The sequence below is a fragment of the Streptopelia decaocto genome, assembly GCF_964273445.1.
Source record: "Streptopelia decaocto genome assembly, chromosome: 2".
Lineage (NCBI taxonomy): Eukaryota > Metazoa > Chordata > Aves > Columbiformes > Columbidae > Streptopelia > Streptopelia decaocto.
The window spans coordinates 1,875,688-1,894,761 of record NC_138655.1 but is presented as its reverse complement, the minus strand read 5'-3'; the positions used below and the strand labels follow the sequence as shown (position 1 = coordinate 1,894,761).

Sequence of the window (19,074 nt, the reverse complement as noted above, 5' to 3'; positions counted from 1 at the left end):
CCCAAAGTATTCTATGATTCAATAATTCTACAAGGTTTGACTCCAGATCCAAGCAGGAATTACCCCAAAGTGGGGTGACGCCACCTAAAGTTGGTTCCCCATGATGACCATTCCTTGATGTCCACCAAGACCTGCAAGGGGCTTTATAGAATCATCGAATAGTTTGGGTTGGAAGGGACCTTCACAGCTCAACCAAAACTAGTCTGTGGTTCTATAAACTTAAAGCTCCTCTTCAATCTCCAAAAAATGGAAAACCAGCAATAAATAAAATGAAGTTGCTCAATTGGCTGGCTGCCACCCACAAGCATCCCTCCGGTGAGTGAAGCCCAACCACGCGTCAGTGTCCCCAAAGCCACTGCTGGGGCTCCCGGGTGTTTCCCAGGAGGTAAAACCCCAGATGAGGATGAGGAAGTGTTGCAGGTGAAGATCACAGAATACCAGAATGTCAGGGATTGGAAGGGACCTGGAAAGCTCATCCAGTGCAATCCCCCCATGGAGCAGGAACACCCAGATGAGGTTCCACAGGAAGGTGTCCAGGCGGGTTTGAATGTCTCCAGAATAGGAGACTCCACAACCTCCCTGGGCAGCCTGGGCCAGGCTCTGCCACCCTCACCCCCAACAAGGTTCTTCTCAAATTTAAGTGGAACCTCCTGTGTTCCAGTTTGTACCCATTACCCCTTGTCCTATCATTGGTTGTCACCGAGAAGAGCCTGGCTCCATCCTCCTGACACTCACCCTTTATATATCTGTAAACATGAATGAGGTCACCCCTCAGTGTCCTCTTGTCCAGCTCCAGAGCCCCAGCTCCCTCAGCCTTTCCTCACACGGGAGATGCTCCACTCCCTGCAGCATCTTGGTGGCTGCGCTGGACTCTCTCCAGCAGTTCCCTGTCCTGCTGGAACTGAGGGGCCACAACTGGACACAATATTCCAGGTGTGGTCTCCCCAGGGCAGAGCAGAGGGGCAGGAGAACCTCTCTGACCTACTGACCACCCCCTTCTAACCCACCCCAGGTCCCATTGGCTTCCTGGCCACAAGGGCCCAGTGCTGGCTCATGGTCACCCTGCTGTCCCCAGGACCCCCAGGTCCCTTTCCCCTACGCTGCTCTCTAATAGGTCATTCCTCAGCTTATACTGGAACCTGGATTTGCCCATGGAAAGCAGCCTGAACGATAGGAAAACACGGCCAGAGCCAGCCCCAATACCTCTTACCACGGCGGCCATCACTGCCTCGATTGGGGTCAGGGCTGGTTTTCAGACCTCGATTGGGGTCAGGGCTGGTGTTTGGACAATGTCAACCTTTCATTTGGTTTCTGCTGCTTTCAATATTGTACAGGGTTGTGTTTTTTGTTTTTTCTTGTTAATTTTCCCTTTCAAATCTCTTTGTGAAATGTGATGCTGCCAGGACCTTTTACTCCTTTCCTCAGTTTCAGGGAAATTCCTCAAGCGTCTGAATAACAGCAACCGTAGCAAGAAATGGAGAAGTTTGTTGTGAGCCAAGAAACCCAATTATTACAGTTGCTTAATTAATTGCAACGTATTGAACGCTTTCCACACCATCCCGCTGCCTATTTCCTAATACTTCTGCAATGTAAAAAATATATCATTGCAGAAATCCTAGTTATTCCAGGGGTAAGGAGCTTTTCCATGTTTGACAGTGCATCTTCGCCCTGCACTGGGATGATGAGCGAATGTCCATGTCCTGCGTTTTCAGCGAGATGTCTTCTGTGGAGCCTCTTCCATCCTTGCTCAAGAAGCCAAATTATGGTACATGTGAGCTTACCGGCCAGCTAGGAAACCAAAAAGTCCTTTTATTTCTATATTTAATCTTTAGTGTCGAGAAGACCAACGCGGAACTTGCCCTTTGGGAGCAGAGCCACATGTGTGACGAGCGCACAGTTCTCAGCAGCTACATGGATCACTGTGATGCCTAAAAAACCACAAATCACTCCAGGCAGTTCTTAACATTGAAAAAAACCTTTAGAAACGTTTTCTGGGTTTACAATTATGGTTTCCCTGTCCACAGGCTGCATGTTCCCTATGTCACACAACCAATAATGAAGCAGGTTGTGGATGAGATGAGGCAAACCCCCTGATTTTCCTCTTGCTTCGCAAGATGATTAAGTTACTTTATCGCTTGGAGCCACACGATTGACCCTGATACAACATGGGGTTGCTGGAGATGCATCCCTACAACCAAATTTTAAATTACCCCCCACATCAAAGCGATTGTCCTTCCCATTCGCCTGGCAGGGCAGGTGAGATGGCACCGATGGATCAGCCGCAGCGACCAGCATCGCGTCTCTTATTGTAGTTGAGCCACAAAGAGACAAAATACCAACCTGTCAAGGCTTAAGGCAAGGCGGCAATAAACCATGGCAGACGCTCCCTGTTATCCCCTCATTTCCCACCACCCTTCCTTTAGATCGGAAAGATGATAAGAAAGAGAAGGGGAAAGGAAGAGAGACTTAGACTTCAAGTTGGAGGCCCTGGAAGTCATGGGTGGGACTTTACAGCAAACCAGAACCTGGTTGCAGGATGCAGGGCCTGAGGCCTGTGGATCACAGGGTTCCTCTCTAGATGCCGGCCATGGTCGAAGAGAGTGACCCTCGTGATCATCCTCTTATATAGGGGATATGACGATTATGGGATGGAACATTTCCGTTGGTCAGTTCTAGTCACCTGTTCCATCCACCCCTCCTCAACACGTCCCTCTCACAACGGAACGTGGGAAAACTTATCAGCCTTTCTTAGCTACCATAGTCACAAATCTAAACACGAGCTTCTTCAGCATTCCCTTGGTCTCTTATCAGCACCGAGTGCAGCATCCTAGGAAAAATATGCAGGCTAAAACTCAGAAAAGTACGGCCGCCTAGAAGAAAATCACTGAAAGAGAACCGGTCTTGCTTTTAACAAAACCAGGACACAACCCTGGGGGACAGCAGGATGACCATGAGCCAGCACTGGGCCCTTGTGGCCAGGAAGCCAATGGGACCTGGGGTGGGTTAGAAGGGGGTGGTCAGTAGGTCAGAGAGGTTCTCCTGCCCCTCTGCTCTGCCCTGGGGAGACCACACCTGGAATCTTGTGTCCAGTTGTGGCCCCTCAGTTCCAGCAGGACAGGGAACTGCTGGAGAGAGTCCAGCGCAGCCACCAAGATGCTGAAGGGAGTGGAGCATCTCCCGTGTGAGGAAAGGCTGAGGGAGCTGGGGCTCTGGAGCTGGAGGAGACTGAGGGGTGACCTCATTAATGTTTACAGATATATAAAGGGGGAGTGTCAGGAGGATGGAGCCAGGCTCTTCTCGGTGACAACCAATGACAGGACAAGGGGTAATGGGTGCAAACTGGAACACAAAAGGTTCCACTTAAATTTGAGAAGAAACTTCTTCATGGTGAGGGTGCCAGAGCCTGGCCCAGGCTGCCCAGGGAGGTTGTGGAGTCTCCTATTCTGGAGACATTCAAACCCGCCTGGACACCTTCCTGTGGAACCTCATCTGGGTGTTCCTGCTCCATGGGGGGATTGGACTGGATGAGCTTTCCAGGTCCCTTCCAGTCCCCAACATTCTGGGATTCTGTGTGATTCTGTGATTTGCAGAACTCGGGTGCTTGTTGGTGCACGCTCACCCCGTGGCTCTTACCAATCCTTCGCTTTTTCAAGCTTCTTTAAGTCACTTTTGCAAACTAAATCCCTTGAAAATTGTTCCCGTTTCCTTCCCCATACCCACAATCCCCTCTGGGAGAACCCCAAGAGCAATGTAGGTGCCCAAATTTGCAAGAATCCTCCCGTCAACCCTTTGGCTCAATCCCTCTCCCAGAAATCACGCTCTGGGCTGGTGTTTCAATGCTTGGTCCCAGCCCAGTGGTGTAAATTCATGGACAGGTTAAATCCATCAGCCTTTCCCATGTTGTCTACATAAGACTTTGCTGTTTCCCGGCCACCAGACAGATTTAGAGACTTTTTTGCGCTTAGATAAATAAAAACAATACAGTCTGGAAAAAGTATATTAAATATGGCACAGGAAAAGCTGCCTACGAAGCAGTTAAATTGTCCCATCATCTCACAGCACCTAAATTAAAGCCACCAACGCACAAACAGGAAATTAAGCAGCAGTTTAAGTCCGTCTTCTTGGTGCAAGGTAGGACCTGCTCAACCTGAGTCCTCCCCAAAGACTTGTTCTTTAAAAAATATCCAATAAAGGAGATTTCAGAGTCAACTCAAGTTACTCCAGCACTTCACAATCCTTATCATTCAAAAGCCCTTCTTGAACATTTCCTGCAACAGTTTATGTCCATTATTTTTTGGTTGTTCCACCTGGCCATGGAGAAGACATCCTTCCTTTGCTTGGCAGCTCTGCATGAACTTGGGGACCTGCGGTATCTCCATCTGGAGCGGTTTAAAAGACGCGGAGATGAGATTCTTAGGGACACAGTTTAGTGCTATTGTTGGGTTAACGATTGGACTTGATGATCTTGAGGGTCTCTTCCAACCATAATGATTCTACGATGCGATGATCTCCCCCTCTTTGGATTGCACAGACCCAAGTTCTCAACTTCTCCAGTCCTTTTGTCCATCGCTTCTCAACTGGACCCTTCCCAAGGTCCAACTCTGCCCTGAAACCTGGTTCCAAAACCAGATCTGCTCCATCTTTCCCCACGTTTTGGGAGCTTCACCCCTTTTTCTTGCACTCCAGCAAGACGTTTCCTGTCTTCGGTGATGGCTTCAACACCCAGGGATGATACTTAGGGCAGAACCACCCTCGAGGTGGGTTTGTGCAGCTGATTCAGCCACTTCAGAAAATCCCATTGCCATTAGCAAAGCTCTTGGAAAAAAAATCCGACATCGCTGACACCGGGATTTACTTGGTCTACAAACCCCTGCGCTTGCTTTACGGCCTTTCTTTTCCACGTCTCCTTGCCCAGACGTAGCGACGAAGCCAAGGAATTAACAGCTCGCAGGTAGGATTGCAGAGTTCAAAACAAGCCATATGGACTCACGCTCCCGAGCGCGCACGGACCTATTTGCAGAGCCAGCAGCGAGGAGGACGTTACGGGCGAGTCAACCACCGGAAATCTGTCCTGAGCAGAGCTGACTTGCACAAAAAAACCCAGCAAACTGTCCCCAAACCGCTACCGAGCGTCTCTTTAATGGTCTCAGAAGGGAGATTACCTGAAGGCGACGCTCCATCGGCTCCGCGCCCCCTCGGCCACCGCAGCATCTTCGTCTCTGGCATCATCTGTAAGGCGTCTTTATTTCCCGTCCCCAGGTGCCGAGGCAGCAAATCTGAGGTTTAAGCTAAACCTCCGCTTTCCTACCCACCCCCCATTAAGGATTTATCATCACCGACCAGCCCTTTCCTACCTGCCCCTCATTTCCCTCCCCGTTTTCTCTCCACGACCACTTTCCATCGGGAGGAGTGATTTTCCTCTTTATTAAGATGTTGCTGTTTGCTCCTAATTTTCCTCCCGCTTTTCAAACTTCCCGGAGCTGCTCAGAATTCCTGCTGATGGCATTTTTGTACCTGCACAAAGCTCCTCCTCTCACTAATCCTGTTTTTTGGGGGTTTAAAACTGCCCCATAATGCTCATGTGAATTGGGGTGCCGGTGGTTTCAGAACCTCTCAATGACACCACGATACTTATTGCATCTTTTCATCCACTTGCCCATCATATATAAAATGACTTTGGCACTAAATTGCCTCATTTTATAGCATCATCCACGAAAATACTTGTCTCTGAACCCTTCATCCTTCCAGCAAAGAAAAACAATAGCACAAAAGGCATTGGATTCGCCTTTCCCAGCTTAACAGTCCCCAAAATACATCAATAAAGCAGTTACGGAGCAAAAATATTTGACCCCAAGTAGAAAATTAAAACAAATAACTTGAAGCACAGTTAAAAACCTGGTCTTGCCAAAGTGCCACACCTGAGGCATTGAGTGTAAGACGAGCTAAACCTGGACAGGCTGGAGAGTTGGGCAGGGAAATATTTAATGAAATATGACAAGGGCAAATGTAGAGTCTTGAATCTGGGCAGGAACAACCCCAGGTTCCAGTATAAGTTGGGGAATGACCTATTAGAGAGCAGCGTAGGGGAAAGGGACCTGGGGGTCCTGGGGACAGCAGGGTGACCATGAGCCAGCACTGGGCCCTTGTGGCCAGGAAGCCAATGGGACCTGGGGTGGGTTAGAAGGGGGTGGTCAGTAGGTCAGAGAGGTTCTCCTGCCCCTCTGCTCTGCCCTGGGGAGACCACACCTGGAATATTGTGTCCAGTTGTGGCCCCTCAGTTCCAGAGGACAGGGAACTGCTGGAGAGAGTCCAGCGCAGCCACCAAGATGCTGAAGGGAGTGGAGCATCTCCCGTGTGAGGAAAGGCTGAGGGAGCTGGGGCTCTGGAGCTGGACAAGAGGACACTGAGGGGTGACCTCATTCATGTTTACGGATATATAAAGGATGAGTATCACGAGGATGAAGCCAGGCTCTTCTCGGTGACAACCAGTGATAGGACAAGAGGCAATGGGTGCAAACTGGAACACAGGAGGTTCCACTTAAATCTGAGAAGAAACTTCTTCATGGTGAGGGTGGCAGAGCCTGGCCCAGGCTGCCCAGGGAGGTTGTGGAGTCTCCTTCTCTGCAGACATTCCAACCCGCCTGGACACCTTCCTGTGGAACCTCATCTGGGTGTTCCTGCTCCATGGGGGGATTGCACTGGATGAGCTTTCCAGGTCCCTTCCAACCCCTCACATTCTGGGATTCTGTGAAACTACAAATTTAATTGAATTTAAATGTAAAGCCAGTAACTGCATCAAAACACCTGTTCCGTAGTTATCTGCAGAATGATCCTCCCAGCCTTTTTTTAGGTTGATATTGAATGTAATTTGATGAGCATCTCAAATACATTTAATCTTGCGGTGCCGTTTGAAGCCGCCCAAGACTTTGCTCAGGTTTAAAAAAGAAACAAGTTTAACGGCGCGTCTCTACGAGCTTGAACTAAACCTGAGTTCAGAAAAACCTCAATTTCCTTAAACCTTTTGTTTCTTCTACATGATTCTCCCTACAGCTAGCGATGAGCTTCGGCACAACTGGGATGCCCATCACCTTTGCTTCTGGGCTGTGTGAGACCCAAGGATGAGTTACATGAATAAGCAGCTAAAATCCAACCTCAGTGCTGGATTTCGGACAGAAATCAGCACAAATTCTTGCTGCTCACCTGCTCTTCCAGGGCTCTTGGCACTCAGGTCTCTGCCCCGGCCGGGGGTGCTGGATGTTTTGGAGAGTTTATTCGCCGATACTTGGTACATGACGCCGCCGATGCAGCGATAGCCTTTGCTCCTCCATCTCTGTTGCATGTGCTGGGATTTGCCTCCTTGAAGCGACGGGCGCGTTTGGTTTAATAACGGGGACCTGCAAGGAAACAATAAAGTCAAATTAAACCCAAATTAAGGAAGATAATGCAAGGAGCTGCTGCTTCGTGAGCAAATCCTCAGCTGCCAGAGGTTGGAGGTGACACAGGGAGGAACCAGCGATGCTCTTGCAGGTTCTGATCCCTCGTGATTTACACCAAGATTAAAACAACCTTCAAGGTACTGCTTCCCCCATGCAACAAAAAGCCATTTATATCCCGCAATGACCCACAGAAATGCTGCAGGAGAAGAAAACGTGTTTAAGGTCAGGTCCCCACCCAACCACAGCCTGCTAGGTCACGGCAAAGGGGCTTTTCCCTAAAATCCGCAGTTATTTGCCACTGACCCCAATGTTTCTTAACCTGCTGCCTCCAAAATACGATCCAGCCCACTCAGCCAAGGCTGATGCTCCATCTCACACCCTTGGCTGGCAGCTCTGACAACCAGTGAAAGAAATGTGGATGGAATCCCACGAGGGATTCCGCAACGTGGGACCTCGCTTGAGCTGAGCCACGTTTTACGGAGCTCTGCAAGCTTTGAGATTTTTGGTACCATCACTATTATTATTCTGTACTCAAGTTTCATAGAATCATTTTGGCTGGAAGAGATGCTCAAGATCGAGTCCAACCGTTAACCCAACACTGGCACCAAACTGTGTCCCTGAGAACCTCATTTCCATGTCTGTTCATCCCCTCCACGGATGGTGACTCCACCATCCTGTTCCAATGCCCCACAGCCCTTTGGGGAAGAAATTGATCCCAAGATCCAACATCAGCCTCCCTTGGTGCAACTTGAGGCCCTTTCCACTCAACCTGGCACTTGTTCCTTAGGAGAAGAGACCAACACCCTCCATGCCAAGACTGATATTATTCCTCCCCCCAAATCTGGCTCTTGAAAGCTTTTTGCTATATCCCTGCCTGGGATAAATTGCCATCCCCCATCCATCACCTGGGACCCAAGCGGGGTCAACGTTGGGGACCCTTCTCCACCTCCCCATCTCTCCCCTAAATCCACAAACCCCGTAACGCGGCAGCTGGATGACAACAGATCCCATTAGTGTTGCCCATAAGGTAATTCTGAAGCATCATTAAGTTCTGAAGTGACATAAATACGTCCCAGAGGGGCTCAGGTGCCACCAAAACCCCCTCCAGTTCGTGACCTGGTATCTCCTGCCCCATCCCACCTCCCTCCCACCCATCTCATTTTCGTTCCGATGCCGTTATACAAACAAGAGCCGTTGCAGCCAAATCAAATCTCCTCAAATATCAGTTGTCTTCCCCATTTAGCGCTAATCCAAACAGTAATTTGTTTATGCAAATTAGAGCTCTAATTTTGTATTAGTCCAAACTATGCTCATAATGCTATTAGCAGAACGTATATAAACCGCGCATTACTGGAGAATATCTGTAAATTAAGACCCCGCTATCCTATCAGCAGAATGCAAACCCCGGAGAGCATTACCTTTAAATGAACATGTGCTGCAAAGAAAAAAATAGAAAAGAGAATTGTAAAATGTAATCGTTACATTTCCGAGCGCTTAGCGTGACAGCCAATTCATTTCATCGGGCTGTTGCCACTGGCTACCGAGCTCGGAGAATTGCTGCCTGTATTTCTTTCATTTTTGCGGAGGGAATCACAGAATCCCAGAATGTCAGGGGTTGGAAAGCTCATCCAGTGCAATCCCCCCATGGAGCAGGAACACCCAGATGAGGTTCCACAGGAAGGTGTCCAGGCGGGTTGGAATGTCTGCAGAGAAGGAGACTCCACAACCTCCCTGGGCAGCCTGGGCCAGGCTCTGCCACCCTCACCCCCAACAAGTTTCTTCTCAAATTTAAGTGGAACCTCCTGTGTTCCAGTTTGAACCCATTACCCCTTGTCCTATCACTGGTTGTCACCAAGAAGAGCCTGGCTCCATCCTCCTGATACTCCCCCTTTATATCTCTGTAAACATGAATGAGGTCACCCCTCGTTCTCCTCTTGTCCAGCTCCAGAGCCCCAGCTCCCTCAGCCTTTCCTCCCACGGGAGATGCTCCACTCCCTGCAGCATCTTGGTGGCTGCGCTGGACTCTCTCCAGCAGTTCCCTGTCCTGCTGGAACTGAGGGGACACAGCTGGACACAAGATTCCAGGTGTGGTCTCCCCAGGGCAGAGTAGAGGGGCAGGAGAACCTCTCTGACCTACTGACCACCCCCTTCTAACCCACCCCAGGTCCCATTGGCTTCCTGGCCACAAGGGCCCAGTGCTGGCTCATGGTCACCCTGCTGTCCCCAGGACCCCCAGGTCCCTTTCCCCTACACTCCTCTCTAATAGGTCATTCCTGAACTTATACTGGAACCTGGGGCTGAACCTTCTCCAATTTGGAGCTGTTGTATTTTTAAGGTTAAAAAATGACCAACTAGGTGGCCTCCGAGCAAGGCTTCTGCAGAACATCTGCTCATGTTGCTGAAGCCTCAAGTGCCACCGAACTGAAGTTTCAACCAAGGGCTCAGCTCGAGCTCGCCAGAGGTTTCACCGTCTCCATTTCCACCTTCTAGGTGGTGGAAGGGTCCAAGGAGGGATGTCCCCAGACCCCTTCAGCCTCCACGGAGGTTCTGCATCAGCCCAGCTCCTCACCTGGAAACTCTCTTATCTAAAAAGTCAACATTAATAGGGGTTAACCCGTGCGAAGGGCCCCAATAGCCCACCTTAAACATCTCCCCACATTTATTAATTCCCCTTTAACCCCAGAGGTTGCCTCCTCTACCCTTTCCTCCCTAGAAATTGGAGGTGCAATTTTGCAGAGGGGTAAACCCAAGGGATGCAGCCCAGGGCTGGTGGGACCCCATAACGTCATTGTGGAGATTCCTGATGCAAACACAATGGGAGAGGAGATGCCGCTCACCGGGAAATGGTGACGATGCTTTGCAGGGAATTTTGGTAGCTGAACGCACCTATTGGCCCATTTTGTTATTTATAGAGTATTATTTCATAGAATCATAGATTCGTTTTAGTTGGAAAACACCCTCACGATCATTGAGTCCAAATGTTAACCCAACACTGTCACTAAACCGTGTCCCTAAGAACCTCATCTCCACATCTGTCCAACCCTCCAGGGATGGTGACTCCACCAGTGCCCTGGGCGGCCTGTTCTAATGCCCAACAGCCCTTTGGGGAAGAAATTTTCCCTAATTTCCAATCTAAACTTCGACTGATGCAACTTGAGGCTGTTTCCTCTCATCCTATCACTTGTTACTTGGGAGGAAAGAAAAACACCCTCCATTTATTAGAATATTTACAATATATATTATTTATCATGTTGATTAGAATATTTCTTATATTTACATATATTATAGGAGCCATAAGAGATTTAAAATTGCAAGTAAAATACATTTTATATCAAAAAATCACAGTGGAACCTGAGCCAGAGGGAAACTTAATCACCCAACCTTCACCCGCCAGAAACCTCTATTTTCCTCTTAAGCCAAATTGTTGCTCCCAAACGGTTGCGTAGCCCCAACACAACCATCAATGTGTGTCCAAAGCCTCAACACAACCATGGGTGTGTGTCTCCCTCTTCGTTAGTGACATCCGACCCGGTGGCCGCAGGGGCCAACCGCTTGTAACGGAGGGCGAGGAGCCGCGTCAAACGCCCTGTCGCTTTTCATCGGCGACGGTATCACAGCTCCCCGTTGAATTGTTACCCTAATGGAAAGGACGGCCTTTGGAAATGAACTGTATTGAGAAAAGAGGATAAAAATTAATGAGATAATAGCCCGGCCAAGGACCTGAAGAATACGTCGGGCCCTCGACACGAAGGGCTTGTAATTCCCTTTCTGCCGCACAAGCCCACGGATCTAAAGAGTCCTTCCGTCCGGCCAGAAGACTCGCTCCGGCAGGAAATTTCATTAACGCTGGAAAATAGGAAAGGTATTAAGCGTGGATAATGAAGGCCAGAGTGTGAACAGTGCCTTAAGATAGTCTTCTTTCTAGCCTTTGTAATGGGAGGCATGAACTTTCCCTTCAAATCCATTTCTAATCCATTTGAAATACTACAGCAAATTATCTTCCCTTCAGCCCGAAAGTGGCCAGCCAATTTACTCCGAATAGAAGTGACAATGCTACAGAATTTATCGCCATAACCTTGACTACACAAGGTTGAGGGTTGTCTTTCCCCCACCTCTGGGGTGGACAGGGGAAGGAAAGTTTTTAATGAAAAGGGGGTAGAGGGATGCTATAAAAATGTTTAAAAACAGCATTGTAACCATCAAAGGTCTATTGGCAATGCCAGGGAGGAGCGTGATGGGAAAAGCGCAGTGTCTTGTACTAAAAATGTTGAGGAGGGAGGTCCTGGGCTGATCAAACATGCTGGAGGTTGAGATCTGGGCTCTTCCATTGCAGCCCGTGAGGCAGAACCAACTTTGTCCAAGTTGGCCCGTTTTTATGCTGATGCTTTGGAGATGCTCATGTTGACCAAGTCTGATAATTCTCACTCTCTTTCCCATGATTAAACATCAAGCAGCTGTGTCCTTCATAGAAACACAGAATCATTTTAGATGGAAAAGACCCTTAACATCATTGAGTCCAACCATTAACCCAGCACTACCAAGTCCACCACTTCCCCGTGTCCCTGAGAACCTCATCTCCACATCAGCTCAACCCCTCCAGGGATGGTGACTCCACCACTGCCCTGGGCAGCCTGTTCCAATGCCCGACATCCAACAGACCAGTAAACTCAAAGAAAAAACTGGGCCAAGAGGGAGAAAAGGGTTCAGCAAGACAACGTGAAGACAATGGTCAGTTGATGCCCAACTCAATGCACCTTCCTTGCCTCCAAACACAGCGAAGTTGCTCAAAATGGAAGAAAACCACCAGAATTTCAGCCAAGAGCCAGCAAGAGCCGCTACCGAAACATGTTCCCCCTTAAATACAACCAAAAAAGAGGGATTTCGAAGCCAATGTGGAAAGTGAGCAACAAGAATGACTCACCCCACGGGGACCCAGAGCTGCAGAAGATGCTCAGATTCAACACCCTTGCACACTCAACAAGCGAGACCACCTGCTCCCAAAACCCCACACGACCCCAGAAACACACCCAGATGTGAAATATTCGAGGAGCTGATGTATAGAAATGAAACACAAAACCAAGAGCAGAGCAAGAACATCCCGGCGGCGTTTCAGCCAGCTGAGACCGAGAGGATTTCTTGGCGCTGGCGGCAATACAAGTGGCTTTTGAGGATGGTTTTCTTTTACTACTGGATATCTTCTTTAGGCTTGGCTTATATATATATATATTTTTAAGTAATCCTTACATAGTAAGAAATCACATTTGCATGCTGGCATTTGATTCCTGAGGAAAAAGCGGATCATAACCGATGCTCTTGCATCGGTTCGCCCATTAAAATGTTTGTTTTATGGAATCTGTATCAATATTATTGCTTTCTTCTTCAAAATAAAAAGGTCAAATCTCAAACATTTTCTACTTTAAGACTTGGTCTATTGAAAGAACCTGGTTTGAATTACTCAAATAATTTAGTTTAGTATGATATTAGAGGTTTAAAAAGTGACTGGAAATTGGACATAGAAACGCATGTGTCTTCTTCCAATATACACACAGTTTTTAATACATAGTGACCAGCAATAACCTGTTAATTTATCCATAAACAATCCTCTACTTTCAATAATGAGTTCTAATTAGGAAAAAAACACTTTAAAAAACTATTTTGGTTCAATTGAATCAGAATTTCCATTCAAATGCAGCTTAATGTTAAGCTCAAAAAATAATCCAGCACAGATCTCATTTACCATTTTCAAAACCTGGGAAAAATTATGAACCTCAATGAGTACCTATTTAGCAACCTAATTACCTAAATAAAGATGTACCTACCTAATAAATCCTCCTGACTTGCGAAAGAGAAATAGTTGCAAGTATATTATAATGGTTATCAACCAACGAGAACAAAGGTTCTGCCAAAAAAACAGCTGGTGAATAAAGATGGGGAACAAAACTAGACCTGATGATTGAAATCAAGTGTTTCCATCTCGTGGATTTAAATCCTAATTAACCTCAGCAATTAAATCAGAGTGAGCCGTGACAGTGCTACATAGCCATATGCAAAGGGCTGAACTAATAGGGATGGGATCGCTCACTTGGTGGGTAGCGCTGAGGTGTGATGGTGATACAGTGGAACAGGAGATGACCAGTCACCATGACACGGTCCATTTGTGCCGGTTTCGGCAAGATTCAGCTGCTCACCCCTTCGGCAGCCCCGGTGGCATGAGCTCCTCTCCTCCCCTGGTCCTGAACATCTTTACATGACACAAAAGCCCTTAAGGTGCTGGAGCGAGTTCAGAGGAGGGAACGGAGCTGGTAAGGGGCTGGAGCACAAGTGTGATGGGAGCGGCTGAGGGACCTGGGGGGTTCAGCTGGAGAACAGGAGCTGAGGGGAGACCTTCTGATCTCTGAACTGCCTGAAAGGAGCTTGGAGCCAGGGGGGTCGGGCTCTGCTCCCCAGGAACAAGCGCCAGGAGCAGAGGAAACGGCCCCAAGTTGCACCAGGGTAGGTTGAGGTTGGATCTTGGGAACAATTTCTTCGTGGAAAGGGCTGTGGGGCATTGGAACAGGCTGCCCAGGGCAGTGCTGGAGTCACCATCCCTGGAGGGGTTGAGCAGATGTGGAGATGAGGTTCTCAGGGACATGGGTTAGTGCCAGGGTTGGGTTTCTGGTTGGACTTCATGATCTTCAGGGTCTTTTCCAACCAAAATGATTCTATGATTCCATGTGCCATGCTCAGCACCACAGAAGCTCTAACACCAACAGAAATCCACCAGGACCGTCAGCAAACAATACCAACTGCATTCAAAACGCTAATATTTTCTCCATCTATTGAAAAGCTTTCAGCTTCTCCTGCGTCCTGTTACTAACGCTGTTATTGAAGCTATCTAAATGGATTTCTTCTTCACAGTTCAACCCATTACTTCATCCTCCAATCAAAACCACCGCTGTCACTTGGAAAAGACCTTTAAGATCATTAAGTCCAACCGTTAACCCAACACTGTCAAGTCCACCTCTAAACCATGTCCTTAAAAACCTCATTTACATGTAAACTTCTTGCAGTGACTTCTCCAAGGCACTAAACTGATGTGGAACATTTTCTAGAAACACCTAATGGTTTGGGTTGGAAGGGTTCTTTGAAGATCCAATCCACCCACAGATGCACCAGGAGCATCTTCAACTAGACCAGGTTGCTCAAAGGCCCATCCAACCTGATCTTGAACACTTCTAGTGATGGGGCATCCACAGCTTCTCTGGCCAACCTGTTCCAGTGTCTTTGTAAAATTCAAGTATTTTCCAGTTGTTCACCCAAAATAAAAGTTGATACCGGAGCAGCTGTGTTGAGCTTCATTGTGAAGGACCAGATCAGACCATGGGAAGACAAGGACATTTCTGAGCAAGCTGCAGGAGTGTGGGCAGCAACAGTGACATCCAACACTTCAAACCTTACACAGTTTAAGAAAGGAGATGGGACACTTCTGGGAAAAGGCCAGGTTTGGCAGCTTAAGGAGGGGGAATTACAGTGCTGGTGAACCCCAAAATCAGCTAAAGTAAGCCTGACACCCCAAGGATATGTCCATGGGGTGCCTCTGAACCCAGCTTTGCCTGGACGGCTCTGCAGGTGTCTGGGGGCAAAGCCAAATTCCCCATCCCCAGGAGCCAGCCAGGAACCAGCCCAGATGAACTGGAGCGGGTCCAGAGAAGAGCAACAAGACTGGGGAAGGAACTTGAACACAAGCCCTATGGGGAGAGGCTGAGGGAGCTGGGCTTGTTTAGTCTGGAGAAGAGGAGGCTTAGAGCTGAGCTCAGCACTCTCTAGAACTACCTGAAGGGCAGTTCCAGCCAGGTGGGGATTGGGCTCTTCTCCCAGGCATCAGCAATAGGACAAGGGGGCATGCGCTTCAACTCTGCCAGGGGAAATTTAGGCTGGAGATTAGAAAGAAACTCTTTGCAGAGAGAGTGGTCAGGATTGGAATGGCTGCCCAGGGAGGTGCTGGACTCACCGGCCCTGGAGGTTTTTCAACTGAGACTGGACATGGCACTTAGTGCCATGATCTAGTCAATGGACTGGAGTTGGACCAAGGGTTGGACTTGATGATCTCTGAGGTCTTTTCCAACCCAGTCCATTCTGTGATTCTGTGAACTAAGATGAACCAAGGAAGCTTCTTCCTTGGGCTGGTAACAGCGGAGAGAACGGAAGAACCAGCAGAAATTCTTGGGGGTTCCTGACCCGTTCATAGAATCAGGCTCTCGTCTGCTTTTCCCCAGTTTTTCTCATCCTTTTCTCTAGACCATTTTCACAATTTGAAGCTGAAGAACCAGGAAAGAGATGAGATCCACACAGAGTCCTCATGTCCAAGACGCAGAAGGACACGTCTCCTTAAGCAACACCTTTGAGTTTTCACAGGTGAGAATTGACTGATTTCCAAAAATCTCCAGCTTTTCACTCACTGTGAGTGTCAACTCCCCAAGGTAGTGTCACCCAACGGTGCACAGTGACATGCCGGTGCACAGCCAAGGCCACCAGCACATCCCACAGCTGGTTTGGGGACAGCCCTGGACCCTGAAGAGCAGCCAACATATGTTGTCTCTACACCCACCCCAAAAACACCCCAGCACCAGCTCCACCTGGGCTACAAGAGTCATTCAACACCCCCTATTTTGGCCATGGTTTTAAATACGTCATATTTTCATTCTGTGCAAGAGCCACATTGATCGTTCTTCACCACCCACAAAGCTTCAGAGTCAGAGACAGAAACGTCCCCAGTGTCACAAATCCTGCTCTGAGCTGGGGATTAAAAACTGGAGCATTAGGCCTGTAAAAAGGCCTAATTAAGCCCGCAGGAAAAGATACAGTTTGGGCTACACATGGCTCATAAGCAACTCAGGCGCCAGCTCGTGTCTTCGTTTTCCCAAGAGCCTCAACCAGGAGCATGAGATGGGGGACACACAGTGCTGCCCTCACACGAGGGGCTTCACTGGCCAAACACAAAAACTGAGCGGCTTTCATAGAATCATTGAATGGTTTGGGTTGGAAGGGACCTACAAAGATCATCCAGTGCCACCCCTGTCATGAGCAGGGACACCTTCACCAGCTCAGGTTGCTCAGAGCCCTGTCCAGCCTGGCCTGGGATGTCTCCAGGGATGGTTCATCAACCACCTCTCTGGTTTTATTACTCTCATTCTAACCAATTTCTTCCTTATATCTAGTCTGAATCTTCCCTCTTTTAGTTTAAAACCATCACACCTTATTCTATCACAACAGGCCCTGCTCAAAAGTCTGTCCCCATCTTTCTTATCAGCCCCTTTTAATTACAGAAAGGCCGCACTAAGGTCTCCCCAGAGCTTCTCCTCCCCAGGCTGAACCCCCAACTGTCTCAGCCTTTCTCCCCAGAGCTGTTCAGCCCTCGGCCCATTCCCGTGTCCCTCCTCTGTCCCGCTCCAACAGCTCCATGTCTGGCTGGTGCTGGGACCCCAGAGCTGGACGCAGAGCTCAGGGAGGCTCAGGACATGGGGGCACAGGGGCAGGATCCCCCCTCCACCTGCTGCTCACGCTGCTCTGGCTGCAGCCCAGGATATGGTTGATTTTCTGGGCTGTGAGCACACGTTGCTGGGTCATGTCCCATTTGCCACCCACCAGTGTCCCCAAGTCCTTCTCCACAGGGCTGCTCTCCATCCATCCATCCATCCATCCATCCATCCATCCATCCATCCCCCAGCCTGTGTTGATACTGGGGACTGCCATGACCCAGGTGCAGGACCTTGCACTTGGCCTTGCTGAACCTCATTAGGTTCACATGGGGTCCTCCAATCCGTCCAGGTCCTTGTTTGACATCCCTTCCTTCTATCTCATCGTTATTTTCTCCCACTAAATTTATTGCCATTTCTCTCTCTCTCTTTCATTTCCCACTTGCCTCCAAGAAATGTCCCAGCAAAGGCTTCCGCCGCACTTGGAAGTTCCACAGCGCTGGGCTCAATGTCTCGGTCGCTTGGTGAGGGTGAACCCATGTGCCAAGGGAAGCACTTAAATCATGCCAAGACCTTGCACAGCACGGAGGAGATACCGTTATCGCCTCAAGGAGCTTACAGCAGTGTTAGAGAGCTCTTCTCCCTGCTCCAAATCACTGCTGTTTGTCAAATCACTGCTATTGTTTGCAAGCCCATTCATTTTGGAAAAAGCGATGAAGAACCTGGCCGCAAAAACAGCTCCACGTGCCATGCACGGAGAACGGAGGAACGAATAGGAATCATGACCTGCTGCACTAAAGGACCAGCATGGTCAGGAGGGGAGGGCAGGAATCATATAATCATAGTCATAGAATCACAGAATAATTTGGGTTGGAAGGGACCTTCAAAGCTCATCCAGTGCCACCCCTGCTATGAGCAGGGACATCTTCACCAGCCCAGGTTGCTCAGAGCCCCGTCCAGCCTGGCCTGGGATGTCTCCAGGGATGGTTCATCCACCACCTCTCTGGGAACCTGGGCCAGGCTCTCACCACCCTCATTGTAACAAATTTCATCCTCATGTCCAGCCTGAATCTCCTCTCTTTGAGTTTAAAACCATCACCCTTTGTCCTATCACAACCGGCCCTGCTCAGAAGTCTGTCCCCATCTTTCTTACGGGCCCCTTTCAGGGCAGCTCACCAGTTGGAGCTGGACTGTCCAGACACCACCAAATGGGTTCAACCCCACAGCCAGTTTCACCTACGGGAGGCTTCAAAAGTCTCTTGGTCACCCCAGTGGACAGAGTCCTCCCTCCTTTTTATCCCTTTTTTAATGCTGGAGTTGGGTTACGGTTGGACTCGATGATCCTGAGGGTCTCTCCCAACTGGAATGATTCTGTGATTCTATGATCCATCTTCTTGGTACCCAAACTATTTGTTGTCCCTCAGTCCTTTGGATGAGCTGTGCGGTGGGATGCTCCTGCAGAAGAGGGTGACACTGGAGGTCACAGCACCCAGAAGGGCAGCAAATGTCCCCAGGAGAAAGCTTGTTTCTGCATTTTCCTGACTCGCAGAATTCCCCAGTACAACCAAAGTGAATTATTATAGATGGATATTGACTGCGGGTTTAATTACTTGGGGATAACAACAGAGTTCTCCTGTTACATTTGGAAGTTTTGCTAATGCTGTTAGTTTAATTGGCATCTCCTTTTCTAATGTAACCAGAACTGAATAACGAGACTCTGGTGACAGAGGGACGAACAAAAAGCCATTGGCTGATACAGACACAGAACTAATTTAAGATCACGAGTGTTACTGAATGCATTGAAACCCCTGTCCCCAAACAAAGGTTCTTTCCCTGGTGTGCTGGGGCCGTCGAATTCCGTTTGTATTGTGCAAACATAAGTGTCTCCGCTCCTGGATCATTTTTACCTCCACGTGTGCCGCCGCATCAGCAGATTTACTGAGCGCTGTGGTTCTTCTCATCCTGACGGCAAGGACAGGGAAAAGGGACACAGGGTGGCCCACCCCTTCCCTTGGGTTTGTTTGGCTGAAGGACTTGTCCTGCTAAGGTCATCACCCCGAAACTGGGTGTTCTCCATCCTCCAGCACCACTGGAATGCAGGCACACATCCCAATTAAGCCATCTTTTAAAATCACTTCTGACCTCTCCTCTCCTATGAGTGTTATGATTTGTGAGACCCCTGA

At 48.8% G+C, this 19,074-nt stretch overlaps 1 protein-coding gene across 1 annotated transcript in view; it reads right to left on the bottom strand.

Moving 5' to 3' along the window:
* ZC3H3 (zinc finger CCCH-type containing 3) overlaps positions 1-19,074 on the bottom strand; it is a 202,674-nt gene that overhangs the window by 58,183 nt on the left and 125,417 nt on the right. The window contains exon 5 of the mRNA XM_082047074.1: positions 7,201-7,394. Within this exon, the coding sequence (XP_081903200.1) occupies positions 7,201-7,394 (194 nt within the window). The remainder of the gene's footprint in view (positions 1-7,200; positions 7,395-19,074) is intronic.